At 36.8% G+C, this 16233-nt stretch overlaps 2 protein-coding genes across 3 annotated transcripts; both read right to left on the bottom strand.

Moving 5' to 3' along the window:
* Positions 1–4909: 4909 nt before the first annotated feature.
* On the bottom strand, positions 4910–8966 carry LOC113319438 (uncharacterized GPI-anchored protein At1g61900-like). Of its 2 annotated transcripts, none has more exons than XM_026567696.1 (7): positions 8702–8966; positions 7554–7733; positions 6858–7457; positions 5801–6046; positions 5639–5650; positions 5382–5525; positions 4910–5213 (listed from the first exon to the last, which is right to left on the bottom strand). In XM_026567696.1, exons 1-7 carry the CDS (start codon positions 8763–8765, stop codon positions 5077–5079), a joined length of 1383 nt encoding a protein of 460 aa, XP_026423481.1. In that variant the 5' UTR covers positions 8766–8966; the 3' UTR covers positions 4910–5076. The 2 variants fall into 2 exon arrangements, with proteins under 2 accessions (XP_026423481.1, XP_026423482.1); XM_026567697.1 differs by having other exon boundaries at positions 4910–5210.
* Positions 8967–11136: 2170 nt separating this feature from the next.
* LOC113318010 lies at positions 11137–15469 on the bottom strand. The gene is made up of 3 exons (XM_026566137.1): positions 14859–15469; positions 14336–14464; positions 11137–12921 (listed from the first exon to the last, which is right to left on the bottom strand). The coding sequence occupies exons 1-3, from the start codon at positions 15309–15311 to the stop codon at positions 11380–11382; spliced, it is 2124 nt and encodes a 707-aa protein (XP_026421922.1). The 5' UTR covers positions 15312–15469; the 3' UTR covers positions 11137–11379.
* Between the last annotated feature and the right edge of the window lie 764 nt (positions 15470–16233).

Raw genomic sequence — 16233 nt, 5'->3', positions numbered from 1 at the left:
AGCATCAATAGTTGATACCCATTTCTCATTCTATACAAAAATATCATTCCCATCTCCTACCTCCCAACAACTATACCTTCTGACATATTCCAAGGTATAGTTGTTGGAAGGTAGGAATGGGAAGGTAGGGATTTATGCAATAATTGATATGGTTGTCCTTTAAGCACAATTACGTCGTTCAAAGGAAACTAGGGTCAGATGCAGAAATAACATATTTTTTATTGCGTATTTGGAGTGCATTAAATTTTCTCAATGCTTCCATCAAGTTCTTATATTGGATTGTACTTACAAGACAAACACGTATGAATGTTATTGTTGAACATTGATTGGAATAATTGACTGAACCACCATTTAGTGTGGCATTTTGTGTTTGGTGGACGAGAAATAACAAAGATATATTTTGGTATTAGAACAAGTGAAGGCAATCTATTGGGTGATGATATTCTTAGAGTGACTGTGGCAATGACCAGTACTGAGGTTACATTGATGGATGCAATAACAGAGGTGCTCCCAAAGGAACATAACCTTATTTATATGTTCCATATATGGAACAATTTTATGAATAAGTGAAAGCCTCAAATTCTACCGATAAAGAAAGATAAATGTGACCAGAAGAAAAACAAGAAAAAGTCGATTAAAGTAAAAGAAGTAAATGTAATCAAATGGGTTTGTCTCCTATGGGAGTGGCCTACCTTGAAGAGTATCTGGACCAAATGTTGTGTCATTTTATTACTGACGAGTGACTGGAACTGTACAAATGAAGGCTTGTTTACGCGTTTACCAACCAACATAGATACTCGGGAAATCAAGCTACAAGTATGGCAGAGTCGGGTCATCATTGATTGAAGAAGAATCTGTATGGGTGAACAGATGAATTGTCATGGTATGCATGACTAATTCACTCGGCGATATCGAAGAGGCATCCAAGAAAATCTCAACATTCAAGCACATCAAATTTGGAGAAGAACTTTATATTTATGGAGTAACTTACAACATTTCTCCCGAGTTTATGGAAAAACTGATAGTGGAATTGATGTTGTATAAGTAGTGGGGAATCAATTCGGGTGAACCGTGTGTTTATATCATGAATACATCTATGGGACTCCCTCATTGCCATATAATAGTTAAGTACTGATATGATGTGATCTCATAGATGAAATTGATCCACTTTGAAGACAATTTGGTTTCACCCCTCCTCCCACACAAGAAGGTGAGAAGATTTAAGGGACATATATCTTGGACGAAAAATAACCGATATGTACTTCTAAATAAACAAAGTTTGAAAACAAATTTTATCAGTTAACTGTAGGACAAATTTATTACTCAAAGTGCGACATGTTCTCCCAAAACATGCTTAAGCATAACGATTCTCCCTGGATGAGAAGAATGGTTTCTTTTCCTTTCCAACCTCTCATTTATGAATCAAATTTGTTTATTAAGAAGTCAAAGTTAGGTGTGAGTATGGTCCAGATTGGACTGGTTTTAGCCTCATCCACATCCAACCCAATAATGACGGGTTTTAAGGTTAGTATCCGCATCTGAACCGGCATCCAATGGATACGCAGATGGACGCATTGGATGCAGATGACCCAATTGATTTCGTTTTTACATATACCACAGTTGATAACCACAAAAATGACACAATAAATCATTATTACAAAGGGTAAACCACAACTATTGCTTGTTTTCTTTGTGCCTCTCAATTTCAAGCCTTGGAAATTCGATGGAAATTAATAATGAAAAATAAGATGAATATACAGTGGATCATATGAAACTAATATTCTACACCGAGATTTTACGAATATATTATGGATTTGAGTGGCCACTGGATTTTTCATATATCAAGATCCGTTGGATTCTACAAATTGCATATGTATCCGGTCCATTAATGTACCGGTTAGACACCCACCCACAGAATAACTGATGGGCCGGATCGAATTCGCGGATTCGATCCCTAATGCTCACCCTGACTCAAAGTAAGCATTCTTTTGGAACGGTTTTTTGGGGACCAGCCTTTTTTTGGGGGGACCATTGTTTTATTTTGGGTAAGACATTAGAAGTAATTCTAGGTCACCCCTTATCTAAATATTTATATTAATACCAAAATTATCCTCCTGATTACTTTTGTATAATGATTAGTTAGTGTGATTAATCATTGATTAAGGTTAAATTAATAGATTGTTTTTTTTAAAGTAGAATTATTGAGTGATTAAAGTGATAGAAGAAGAAGAAGATGGAGAAAAAAATTATTTTGAGATGGGTTAATATGGAGAAAAAACATCCTCTGGGTACCGAAGTATGCTTGTAACTTAGTGAATGTTGTTATAAATGGCCTAAAATATCTTCAAAATCAAAATTGTAACAAAAAAATTTCAACCAGGTCAACAAAGTTCGGTTAGATTATATGAAGAACATGTAACCGAACTTTCTGCAAATGTAGTTCGGTTAATAAATCGAAAATCATAGGCAACCGAACCAGAGATTTAATGGAGTTTTTGTTTGTTCGGCTAGCTGATGAAAAATCAAATGTAAACGAACTACTATGCTTGAGTTTACATAGTTTGTTTGGTTCAGTCGACTCGACCACGTTGTAACCGAACTTTAAACAACAGAGTTCGGTAAGTTCGCAAAAAAAAATTGCGATTAAACCGAACTCAACATTTGGCTATACAAAGAAGAGATCGGTTTTGAAATTATTTTTGCGAGTTAACCGAACTCATTATATAGGTTTTCTGAGTAAAGTTCAGTTAGGATTTTTTTTTGCGATTAAACCGAACTCAACATTTGGCTATATAGAGAAGAGTTCGTTTTTGAAATTATTTTTGCGACTCACCCGAACTCAGGTGTTCGGTTAGGCAAAAAAAAATTCTTAGCCGAAGTGTTCTTCGTTTTTAAAAGTTCGTTTGTAAAACTAGGGTTTTTTTCAAAATTATCCTAACCGAACTTACTACTGTAACCTCCAAATTCAACATATTTTGATGACTACGGCTCAAAATTTCAATCAAAAACGAATTAGAAGTAATGGGTTTGTGGGAAAATATTTATGGATAGGTTTGTTTATAAAAGATTGATTAATCGACGATGAAAACTCAATGAATCGACGACGATGAAAATTTGATGATTTTGATTAGATTTGTATACGATCAGGTTTAGATGATCATATATTGATGAAGAAGAGAAGAAGAAAAATTGTAGAATAGAGGAAGAAGAAGTTGTAAATTAGTTATAATTTTAATTAGGTAAAAGGGTAAACTAGTCATCTCCACCTTTTAAGACACCGCTTATAATTATAGGAAAGTGGCCTAATCAAATCATAGTCCCCTCAAAAAACCCATGGTCCCAGAAAATGATTCTTCTTTTGAGAAGGCCTTTGAAGGACCAAAGCCTAAAAGAAATAACTTTTTACACTAGCACATTCAAAGCTCCAAAGAAGTATTAGCCCTAATGTGCTTACTTGATTCATCGTATAAAACTAGGGATTTGCAACGGACGGACGGATGCGGATTAGGGGTCACCCGCGTCCAGACCGTCAAAGTTGCGGATTTGGAAAATCCAACCGTGTCCGGCTCAATCACCCGCGGATTTGACATTCGCGGATCAACGGATGATACGGTCCCGATGCGGATTAACCGCGGATTTTGTCAAAAAAAAACAACAACACATAATTCTACATAATACCTCTACTGGGACAATCAATATATGAAGGGCCACAGTAATTGTGTTCATTAGAATGATTTATTGATGGTCGTGCTACAGAAGGAAGATGGTCACTCAACTCACTCCTCGAGTTAAATAGACAATAAAGAGCTTCATCTTTTGTTTGGTGGTAGTGGTTCGATTGGTGGTATTGGTTCATATATATAATTCGATGTATTGATTTTTATTAAAAGCTTTAAAGAATGGACTCACATGGTGGAATAACATCAGCTTCTTTGGTGCTTTAAACTGTACATGGCTTAGTTCGATTCATACGATGGAAAACTATGATGGGGATTGGGAAACTTATAGATCATATATAACTCGATCCTTGAAAAAGCTTTGAAGGCTGCGTTAAGTATTGTTATCTGTCTTGAACTGCCTTTGCAAGAACAATACTAAGCCAGTGACCTTCATGCCCAGTTGATGAGTCCTGCTTGATTCTAAGCCGATGCTTAACTTGCAGCGTACTCTCTATGTTGGCCATCATATGGGCTTGCAGTGTTATGCATATGCCCGTAGAAAACCAATGCTCAATGGCTAAAGAAGTCAGTCGCTTGTTGTCAATCCCAAATGATAATGCATATTTTCCCATGAAATTTTCCCATTAGCAATTTGATTATGCATCTTCACAAATGCGGGCGAAATCGCGGATTTCAAAGTCCAACCGCAACCAAACCGTTAAAAGTGCGGATTTGAGAATTCAACCCGTGTCCAGTCCATATAGTCGCTTGTTGTCAATCCCAAATGATAATGCATATTTTCCCATGAAATTTTCCCATTAGCAATTTGATTATGCATCTTCACAAATGCGGGTGAAATCGCGGATTTCAAAGTCCAACCGCAACCAAACCGTTAAAAGTGCGGATTTGAGAATTCAACCCGTGTCCGGTCCATATATCTTGCGGATTGGGTTTCACCCGCAATTTTGCGGACGGATACGGATGAAATCCACGGTTCCGGATTTTTTGCTCACCCCTATATAAAACAACTCTTAGACATACAGAAAGAACATATAATTCAATGATGTAAGAGAAGGTAATAGCAGAGAAATGATGGTGTTCAAATGCATCAGGTATGTAAAACACTTGATCTTAATGATTTACAAGGGCCTAAGAACAAAAATGGGTTTTATCCGATTTATTTATTTTGATCTTTATGTTGTGCTGGGTTTCCAATTCGGACAGTCGGTATATTGTGGTTAGTTACAAGGTTGATATCAACTTTTAAGATTAAAAGTAAAAACTCAATCCATATTTACAGTCGGACTCTAATTTAATACTAGAAAACCTTCCTCCCATAATATTTTTCTTTCCTCCCTGTTACAATCAACCTCAACTAGTCTCTTACAAATGTGAATACAAATATACAGAGAATATATCAGCAATCAAATAAGAAAAAGTAAAACAAAACTAAATAAAGTATAATACATATATGCACAGATCTGTTATGATCTGTTGTTAGTCTCATACCACTCTGTCCAGATGTTGCAGCTGGAAGTGCAGGAATCTTGACTGCTGCATCAAAATAACAAAGTCAGGTTTAGGAAAAAAATCAATCCAAGAAAAAATCAAAATGGTGGTAGTTAAAATATGCATATGCATCACAGATTAAAGCCTCATTCAACTGCGCCATTTATTACATTGTCATTTTAAAGAGAAGAGAAACCAAACTGAAGAACTTACTCTTATTGCAGGATGAAGAAGGTAATTGAGTTGTAGAGGGCCAAGGAGCAGCAATATTGTCATTCAGGTCACAAAGAAAACTAATCCCTGAAGATTTGTCAAATGTTGCATCTGAAGGCAAGCTCGGCAGAAGGCAACCAGATTCTATCACACAAAACCAACACAAGTAAAGCATAACAAAATTAGCAAACATCTTCCACACAATGGATACTACAAAGCTAACTACAAATTTCATTACACAGAAAGTATCAAAATACCTTGTGTTCCAACTGGCATGCCATATTGAAAATACCAATGGGCGCAAACCATGCCAAAACAAAGAAGAAATCATTAAGCAAGATATACAATCCTCATAAAAACATATGAAACATGAAATTACATATTAGGCTGATGGTGAAGCATATAGAAACAAAACAAACCTTGGAGAGAGAAATCTTTGAGGGTTATATGGCAAAGCCCATAGATGTTTCTAGTAATATTAGATTTATGTAATTTCACGCCAAGTAAAGCAGCACAGTCCAATGCTTGCAAATTAGTTATGAAACTTTGCTTTTGCAAATGAGTCACGTAACTCTCCATGGCATTGCAGCAAGCAGTCTGGTTGCTGATTTCATCTCCACAATGCTTGGCAACACCTTTGGTATTAGGAAAAACCAGTGGACAGGCTGAAGCAGAAAATAATGCAACTTAGTTATTTAAGCTTTAGAGGATCAAACTCATGGTGTAACTCAGATGACTTAGAATGAAATAAGACGTAAACACAGCTCTGCAATGGATACATGAAGACATGCTTACCAGCACACAGCACCACATGCATATTCAAAAAGTTTTTCGATATACTAAACAATCATTACGCATTTTGGCAAACTCTTAAGAAGCAGATATCAGGTAAATGCATATAATAATAGCTGTAAAGTTTGATAGATGCAAATAAAATAAACTTCGCTTAATTTTTAAAAAAAAAAAATACAAACTTAGATTCGAACAGTACAGGGTCTTAGGATTTTGTCAGTAGGTTGTGAAATGGATCAAAATTTTAGCACATGGAAGAAAATCTTCTTCGAGCTATATATATATATATGAAGGGAGCCAATTATAGGAGAGTGACAGATTCAAGCTAAACTAGGGATTTATATAGATGGGTAACATTGACAACAAAGCAAAGCACCATTTAGTCCTGCTCATAAACCGAGATCAGATATCCAATAACAAAGCAACATGCAAGCTTTGTTTTGTCCATGTTTATTCTAGATCTAAGATCAGGCCCTATTCGTTACTACCTTCATTTCCAATAATCAAAAGAAAGCAACTGGACAAACTAAAGAGGAAGACGATTTCAGGCTTGGAATCCAACAAAGAAACCAGTTGTAAATATCTTTCCCTTTGATTATCCTCAACAACATCCAATGAATCCCTTATCTCAAAGCACTAATCATTTGAAACATACTCTAAGAATGACTTTATTTGCAAACTCACCTTTATTCACGTTGCAGTTAGAAAGTCCTCTCAGAACTTTCTTAGCAGCAGAAGGATCAAGTTTACTTGTCAGCCACCGGCGGACAATGATTTTACAATCATCAATTCTGGAGGAGTTCTCAGGGACGACATGAGACACGTCAGATAGACCATAACCTTTCAGAGCAATACTTCGTGCAGCTTCTGATATTGCATTCTCACAAGTTTGGGTGCAACACTCGTTCACAGGATCAAGTTTCTCACAGGCAAGAAGAAGCTCAGACGAATCAACGGTGTTCTCAAAATCGCTAACTGTTTTGACTGGGCAAGAGGCTTCAGTGAGGTTTGAAGGACGAACTGAGCATACCTTTCGGAGATCCCTGCTGGCACCTTGACCCACTAGAATCCGATCAACATCTGAGAGGCAGTGCTTTGCGTGAGTCACATTCAAAGCAAGCATTTTAGTATCCTTACTGGACTGCCCAACAAGAACAGCAAGAGTCGCATCCAACTGTGGACAACATATTACATTGGCCAGAAATGGAGCAAAGAAATCCCAGCAATCAATTGCGGTCATGCTCAGCATACTTTCAGCAACGGAAAAATTTAAGGTACAATGTCCTGTAAGCGAGAGGATTTCATGTCAGAGACGGACAAATGTGACTATTAAATCAGTTTCGTTCACCGTATGCAAAGTAATCTCAATGAATATCTCACCTGATAAGTGTGGTACACTTTGGTTTGTGAAAGGTGCCAGTGGAGAAGGTGCTAAAAATGGGAGAAAGGGTTGAGGTTCCTCGCTAGGGGGTTCCACAGGTAAAAAATCATCACCTTTCTTTTGCGTTGAGTTGGAATCTTGCGGATATTCCACAAGGGTGCAATTTGAAGTATATAACCCTGTGCACAAAAAACACGACCATCAGTAAAGATGATAATTACTAGAATATACTTTTGCCTTGGTAATATTAAGAAATAGTATAAAGATAATCATAGATAATTGCACAGGATTAACGAGCTCATGTACTAATAAAAGTATATGAAATGGCAATACAGACCATCTATTAGAAACTAGTTACCCGACCATTGACGTTTATACTTAAAAATAACCAAACACTCTGGAAACACCTATACATTGTAAAGATGATGGCTACACACTTATGCAAACTAGTTCATAAACGCTGGTAGGTGGTAAGCAACAGCAAATAACCATTACTTCACGTGCTATAACAAAACCACGACATCCTGCCACAACTCACGCATTCTTGATGGAAATATCTCTCCTTCACTTGCTAGACAAGTTCTATTAATTGGACATGTAAACTTATACATAAGATCAAATATAAGTTTCGAACAAGCACAAATCGAAGAGTTAAGGGCCTTTCTCAAATACCACAATCCATTCAATAGCTCAAATTCAGAGTGCATGATATAAGACGGTTAAAACGAACAATCAGAGAATGAAAAACAAACCCAAACATAAACCTAATCTAACACTTCCTCAGACCTCAAACATCATTCGACAGCAAAGTGAAGATGCGAAACAGTAAACCCGAGTATGCTCAAGCTCAACCTTACTAGAAATCAAACAAGGCAGAAGTAAACAAGTCCCAAAACTAATTTCTCCAAATTGAACAGATCACTAAAAAAAAAAAAAAAAAAACCTATATAAATACCATAAATAGAAATTAACAACAATGAAACCCACTCCCCTAAAACCATCACTAGCATAACCTAATAGTTGTATCTACTAACTGACAAATTTAATTGCAATAGAACAATTATAGAAAAATCATGTTCCCTAAAAAAACAAAATAAAACAAAAACCAAATTACAGAAATCAAGAAAGTAGGGAAGAATATACTCACAGAGAGACAAGAGAAAGAGCTTCAGTAGAGCATTATTCCGATTTAGTGGTAGTCTCTCTCTCATCTCTGTACCCAATTCTTCTCTTCCTAAATGAATCGAAAAAAGTTTAAAAGGAGGGAGATATTAGGAGAAAAATCTTAGCGGAGAGAGTTGAAGAGAAAAGACGGGGGAGAAAAGAGAAGAAGATGCGGAGGTGGAAAAAGTTGTGGTGGTGGTGGTGGAGAAATGAGTGAGTGAAGAAGAAAGAGTGAGAGACGCCATGAATGAGAGCTTCTACACTTACTAGTTAGTGTGGTTGTGGGGACAGTTTACAGTTTCAGACACAGCTGGATGTGGGACCCATACGAGATAAATAGTATAATATATTTACACTCGAAAAACACTCTTTTGTACTTCTCTGGTTTTCACAAAACAACAACAACAACTATCTGCTTCTTCTTTGATTCAGTTCACACCTATGTTGCACGGACACGGATACGGAGCACAGTTACGACACGACACGGTTACGCGGACACGTCAAATCTAAAAAAAAAAACAGATTGCGGGGACACGTTATATATATATTACTCACATCACTAAAATCAAATATTACTACAATTTACACAACAAAATAATTAATCTCATTTTAAAAATATTTGATTACTATTTATATAATGCTAATAATAATGTAATAATGGTAACAACTTTCATGAATAATGTTTGGATTTGACTAAAACAAGAATAAATTAGCGTCACATTTAGTTTATTTTGATTTTTCAAACGAAAATAAATCATTTATGACGTGTTCAGAAGTGTCCAACTGGTATTCGCAAAGTGTCAAATATCAATTTTTACGGGACACATGATATGGCATGTCCATCGTGTGTCGCGAAGTGTCGTAACCGTGTTGTGTCCGTTCACATGCCCGACACGGTTATGACATCTTTCTTGGAGTGTCCGTGCAACATAGGTTCACACATTTCACACCCCCCACCACTACCAGTCAAACAAGGTGATAAATTAGTACAAGTTTTGACATGTCACGTGTAATTCACGTGTCGGATTTTGTGGCGTCAATGTGGGTTTACTTTTGTGGTGGACGATAGCTTGTAGAGCTAATCTTGTGTTCCCCTTAATTAATTAATTAATTAACAAAACTAGTCATAAAAACTCAAGGTGACCAAACTTGTGGTACAGAAACCCCATTCAAATATTGGGATCCATTAAAACTCCATCGTAAACAAAATTGATATAAAAACCCCAAATTTTTAAAAATTGATGTAAAAATCCCAAATTTAAATGTTGGTTTCATCATAAAATTTGATGAAAACAAAATTAAATTTGATGAAACCAACATTTAAATTTGGGGTTTTTGTGTTAATTTTGTTTTGATGGGGTTTTTGTGTTACTTTTGTTTTAATGAGTTTTTTGTGGAAGGATGGTGACACCTTTGGGGTTATAACTCGCAGAACGATTAATTAATTAATTAATTTCACTGCTGACTTCTTAATTAGAGCGTTTCATGACTTCATCTCATTCTCAAGGTCTAATCTTAACTTCTGTAGGCATAAGCTAAGCCACTGTCTATGCTCTGTAATCCCTTAGGGGCGACCGGAACCGTGTGGCACTCCTATGATCAGGTGCTAAAGTTCTCCGGCATATCAAGAGTTTGCTCAACTTACACTTTTGGTCTGTAGAGTCTGCGCGAATTTCGAATTAAGGTACAAGTATGACTTTGCCATCTGATCTGAGAGGCACCTATTCATAGATCGCGTTGCTTATTACCATTTCCCATTTCCGTTTTTTACAAGCTATAGATTTTACTGTGGATTTTGTATTTAGATTTCATAAACAACTTGCTGTAGAAAACAGTGCGCACAACTCAAAAGATATGACCGTATGTCTCCTATTTGGTGCATTCGTCAGTTGAGGGATATTCAAGTTCGGCTATGAGCGTGGTATATAAAAAGGTTGATCAAGGCAGGACTTGAGCTAATGCTATGCAGCCGCGTATGTTTCTTGTGATATATGCTACGGGCCTGTGGCTGCTGCTTTTTTATCTTCCTATTAACTCCCTGAAACCGAAGGATCACGGATCGGAAAGAGAGATGACATAGTTTCCTCCTAAGAAGGAAAAATGACAGTAGTTTTAGGATCGGAAAGAGAGATAAGGACAACGTTTCCTGAGAAGGAAAAACAAGAGCAGTTTCAAGATGATGAAGTTACATTTGATTGAGATTGATGTGTGGGTTAGAAAGTCAAGTGAACAATGTACTAGTTGAACAAGGCAATGAATGCATGCTTTTATTGTTCAATGGCTAACCTGTGACGATTACATAAAAATTTATGTCTCACTTTCCTTTTTCTCCTAGTTTTTAGAGTTTCTTTTACTTGCTAACAATTTTTGCAGGTGTTTGTTGCATTTCAAAGTGATAGGATTTTAGCAACAGCAAAGTGAAAAAAGATAACTGTTATTATTGATGATGAAGAAAATAACCCAAGCCGTTTAACTGCTCAAGCTAATATCTCAGCTAACAAGCAGATGAAGGTTATTGGTTTACAAGGCAGAACAGTCTAAGAACCTGCCATATTCTACTACAAGCAGGTCAAAGATCACTCCTAAATTCCTTTTTCCCCCAACACAAATGAGACCAAATGGGAATTTTGCATACAATTTACAGAACATTTTGCACCTAAATTAAACATAATCTTCTTCAAGAATGTGACGCACCTGGTATCTTTGGACTTCAAGCCTTGCCTCTAAAAACTTAGCCTTCAAATTCTCCTGGTCGTCGGCTTTTCTTCGTTCAATGGAGCCTCTCGTTCCTCCTTTCATCTGAGGATTTCCCAAGTCAGGTGAGCTCCACTGTAGGCTCACCAAACTTGGAGAGCTGAACCCACCTTCACCCGATTCGGAAGAGTTCATTGCGCCACCATTAGACACTCTTCCGTTCGATATCTTTTCATTTTTCCCTTCAACGGAAATTATCTTGTACTTTTCACTGTTTCTTGGGTTTGACCTCCAAAGCCTGGATATGGATGAAGCTTTCTTTTTTGACTTCTTTGCAGGTGATGAAGAGCATATTTCACTGATTTGGGAATTTGGACTTTCGTTGCCACCATTCCCTTTCCATCCAATAACACTTCCTGATGCATAACTATCTCTCTTGCTCCTGTCAACAGATAATTCACTCCCTTCAGGGGAATAACTTGAGCCCTGGTCAACATGACTCACAGTTTCCCAACCACTTCCATCTTCTTCTATTTCTCCTTGATGATCGACATACCCATTTGAATACCTCTCCACGGAGTTTCTCTTAAACTCGTTTACCTTAGGACTGAAATCCAGGCCCTGTTGAATTTCCCTTTCATTAGCCCCACCATGCTGGAGCTCTTCAAAAACAGAAAAGATATCTTCTGAATTTGGAGGTTCATAAGAGAAGTTTACATCCTGAATATTTACCGAGTTAACTGCATTTCTCAGGATCGCAGCTTCTCTCATCCCCATAGAATCTGTGGTCCCAGTTCTTGAACTGAGAAATCTGTCGAAATCTTTCATTAGCCCGTTCAACTGGGAATATTTTTGTTCTAGTATTAGTTTTGCATCAAGCAGTTTCATCTGGACTCTTTCTTCACGCCAAACCTCAGCCATTTGTAACATTCTCCTCTCCTCCTCAACTTCTTCACGAATTTTATTGGATTCTCTCTTCAGCGCTTCTACTTCAGCCTTGTCTTCTCCAATTTCCTTTGCAAGTTCATCACAAACCTCCTCCATCAGCTGTCTATTTTTTCTTTCTTTTTCATAATCATGCATTAGATGCTTAGTAGATCTTTTGGTGTTTGCGAGCTCATTCACCAATTTTGAGTTAACAATTTCCAACCTTTGACGATTTTTCTTTTCTCTGGTTAATTCATCCTTCATATCATCAATTATTGCACGCACCTTCTCGTGTTCTCTGCTCCTCCATGAAGTCTTTTCTTCTTTGAGGTTCCTGATAATGTGCTCAAACTGTTTCTTTGTTGACTGGCGCTCCATCTCGAGTTCATGAATCCGATTTCGAGCCCGCTCAAGTTCTGCTTGCACCGAGGAAACAACAGAAACAGATGCCTTGTGTTGATCTTCGAGAAGCTTGACCTGACCATAAAACTTGAAGACCTCATCAGATGTTTTGGAGCAGCCGGGGTCCCACTTTGTTGCGCCCTCCATAGCAGAGTTGGAGAATGAGAATGATGTTTTGACCTAAATAGTGAATACAATGGAAAATTTACCTTATGGTCAGATGACAGAAACTTAGGTTCCAGGGAAATTCGTACAAATGTCTGTTAGCAATTGAAGCAATGGATACCGAATAATTCGTTAACCAATCAACATGATCCATAACATATAATTTGAGAACTTGTGTAGGATGAGTGATACCCCTTTCTCGCTTTGTCTTCTCAAGAGTGGTGCGAGAAAGATAATAACTCTGCAGATACTGGAGGATGAAATCCAAGAATTATAGTGTTCTATTCCGTTACATGTGTGTGCATTGGAGATAATCTTTCTAAATTTTCCCTGGCAAGTTTATCTATCATACCATCCGAATAGCTACTACTAGAAAACTCTAAGAATATCGATACGCCTAAAACAAAGTGAAAAAAGGCCATTTGCAATACTCGAGACTAGCATAGTTGACAAATTGTGCTAAATAACCAAACAATAGTTAAACTTCTATTGAGATATAAAGGATACGAGGAACCAAACTAATACGCCATTTGACCATTGTCATTAAAAGATTGTATTAGTAGTGATCATAAGATCCACAGGCTTAAAAGATTAGGTTCTTGTCGACATATTATTTCCATTTAGGACTGTCTGCAATCATCCACATAAATCATGAATAGCCAATTGGATCAAATGCAAAGTGGAAATGTTCATCAAGAAAACACACAATCTCTGGTTTTCCATATCTAGCTCACTGCTTACACGCCATCAATTCCTAGAGCACATTCAAATTCTGCCAATGGTAGGAGGTCATGTATTTAAAAAATGACTAGCCAAATTTTTAGTTCCTTCATATTTTGTTGGTGCATGCAAACTATACACTGTACTCTTTGAAGACAATGTATATTCATTCCTCTTACCAATAGTCGGCGAAAAACTAAAGTAACTAAAAACTGCACGTAGATAAGAACGACAAAGCGACAACAAAAACAAAGGGGAAGAATTGATCAACTGCACAGCTCAGGTACAGTAAAAATGCTAAGGACTTACTGGAATGGACAGTGGAGGAACTATTCACTTTTGTAAGTAATGTTCATTGACTAATTTTAAAATATGAGAAGTCTCCTTTTTTATGTCAACTACAATTACAATCAGTGCATTACATCAGAACTCGGATGAAAAATTAAATTAAGAATTTAATGGATTAGTTGACATATGCAGTGGAGTTTCTCACTGTGTTCCATATGAAGTAAAAACAAAATCTGGGAGTTCCATTTCAACAGTAGAGATGATTATACGTATACCTCCCCCTATATCGTGCAACACAAATAAGGAAGCAAGTTTTCTTCCACTGCTCCAATGATCCCAGACATTCACATCATTATTAAAATGGCAAATGATACATATGACTAACAAAAAAGATGCACAATAAAGGAAAGGAGCAACGTACCTTGTGTTGATTTTCATTCTTCAATTTAGAAACACCAGCAGGACAACGTAAAAAATCTGTATGGTCCAAACCCGCTTCTGCGCTCTTGCTGTGAAAGAAAAATGGCGAGCCTACTTGCCCAACACCAGCCTGGAACAACAACCAATGAAGCATGAGAAACAATTTTAACACTTTTGTAAATGAAATGTCTACTAGCAGTTCAAACAAAACTGAAAAGCATTTTTAAAAGATCTTCATAAATGCTAAAATAAATGAAATTCATGCATTTTCTTGATGTGTTCAAAAGTAAACGGAGGTGATACTGATCCACTTCTAGTTACAAATGTAAGAGAACTCATTAATGCTACTAAATAATTCAAAAGTTAGAAACCTTATAATTGAAGTTATTTCATGCAAATTCTAATTACTGATCATTGAAATTAACATTTGGATTTCAAAATTTCTATGATATATTAACCCATTAATTCATTTTCAGCTTGAAAACCCCTAAATATGAAAATCAAAGATCTAGTAAGAAAAAAACCTCAAACCCTAATCGATCATTATGCTTCCTTTGCACACTTAGACCATCTTCTTCAGCATCATTAACCTCTTGTAATTTCTGTAACTTCCATAATCCAGCAGCAAGCTTCCTCGCCGAAACCAAACCCACTTTCCCTTTCACTTTCTTACCTGATTTCTCCATTTTACCATCATCATCATTCTCATTATCATAACCTTCCTCACAAACATTTTCTTCTTCTTTTTCTATTTCTTCTTTATCATCTATCTTCCACTTCAATAAAGGAGTAACAGGTCCACTTCTCTTCCCACCATCTTTCTTCAATCTCACCCCAAGGTTTCTTACTTTCCTCTTATGAAGCTTCAAATTATTTTCTTTTTCTGAAGAATTTCTTACAAAATTATTTGGGTTTTTTATAAAATCTGTAGTAGTTGTACCTTCTTCTGAAACTTCAGTTGTTTTCTTCATCTTCATTTTGTTCTTCTAATAGAGATTTCCAATCCATGGGAGTTTAGCTTCAAAGAGGAGAAGAAAAGAAAATCAAGCTTTTCTTTCGATCTGAACAGAGATAAGAACAGGGGCGGAGGGGTTTCCGAGAGGGTATTAGCTTATTGGGGGGTTTGATTTTGTCGAGACAATGCGTATTTTTCGCGTATATAAGTACGGGTTATTGTAGATTTTTGTCTCTAAAATATCGTATGTTTATACGGTCTTTCGGTGGTTTGCTTTAGATGACCGTTGGGAAAGTAACTCTAGCAGCGTTCAACATGTGAAGAGAGAAGTCCTTCCCGTTAAAAAAATAACACGTGAGAGTCTCAAATATGGGAGGCGAGAGAGAGTACGATAATCAGAGCAATGGTGGAGAGAGTACAATAAATAATAAGTTTCCCAATTACAATCCTGGCCAAATTGGGGTATATCTGGATTAATTGGGGTATACCTAATGAGATAAAAGCTAGATCATTTTGAAGTAAAAGAAGTCACCCCTTAACTAGGGCTGCACATACTCCGGTACGGTCCGGTTCTCTTATGGAACCGGTCCCTGTACTTGGTGTTGACCGGTACCTCATTTTGAGGACCGGTCCCTGTACTTGTACCTGGAGTTGTACCGGTCCTCCGGTACCGGTCCGGTACAAGACCGGTACCGGGTTTTTTACCTGAAAAATATTACAAAATATAATACAACATTTCCATAAGTTCAATGTTCAACAATCCAAAATAAGTTCAGGTTGCATACATATTTAAGTTCAACATTTCGCATAACTTCAAAACAACAATCCAAAATAAGTTCATAAGTTCAGTTTGCTAAAAAGTAAAAACAACATTTCCACTACCATATAAGTCTGTCTACGACAAGCCGACAAGAAATGAAATGCGATCATTGCAAACGAAAATG

The sequence above is a fragment of the Papaver somniferum genome, chromosome 10, assembly GCF_003573695.1.
Source record: "Papaver somniferum cultivar HN1 chromosome 10, ASM357369v1, whole genome shotgun sequence".
NCBI lineage: Eukaryota > Viridiplantae > Streptophyta > Magnoliopsida > Ranunculales > Papaveraceae > Papaver > Papaver somniferum.
This window is presented reverse-complemented; position numbering and strand designations above follow the sequence as displayed.

Excerpts from the sequence above, each read along its gene's own strand:
- LOC113318010 (XM_026566137.1), bottom strand. The coding sequence starts at position 15,311 with ATGAAGATGAAGAAAACAACTGAAGTTTCAGAAGAAGGTACAACTACT. Across the intron at positions 14,465-14,858 it reads ATGATCGATTAGGGTTTGAG|GCTGGTGTTGGGCAAGTAGG; the intron begins GTTTTTTTCTTA and ends TTGTTGTTCCAG. Across the intron at positions 12,922-14,335 it reads AGAATGAAAATCAACACAAG|GTCAAAACATCATTCTCATT; the intron begins GTACGTTGCTCC and ends TTCACTATTTAG.
- LOC113319438 (XM_026567696.1), bottom strand. The coding sequence starts at position 8,765 with ATGAGAGAGAGACTACCACTAAATCGGAATAATGCTCTACTGAAGCTC. Across the intron at positions 7,734-8,701 it reads GCTCTTTCTCTTGTCTCTCT|GGTTATATACTTCAAATTGC; the intron begins GTGAGTATATTC and ends TTTTGTGCACAG. Across the intron at positions 6,047-6,857 it reads TAACTGCAACGTGAATAAAG|CCTGTCCACTGGTTTTTCCT; the intron begins GTGAGTTTGCAA and ends TTTCTGCTTCAG.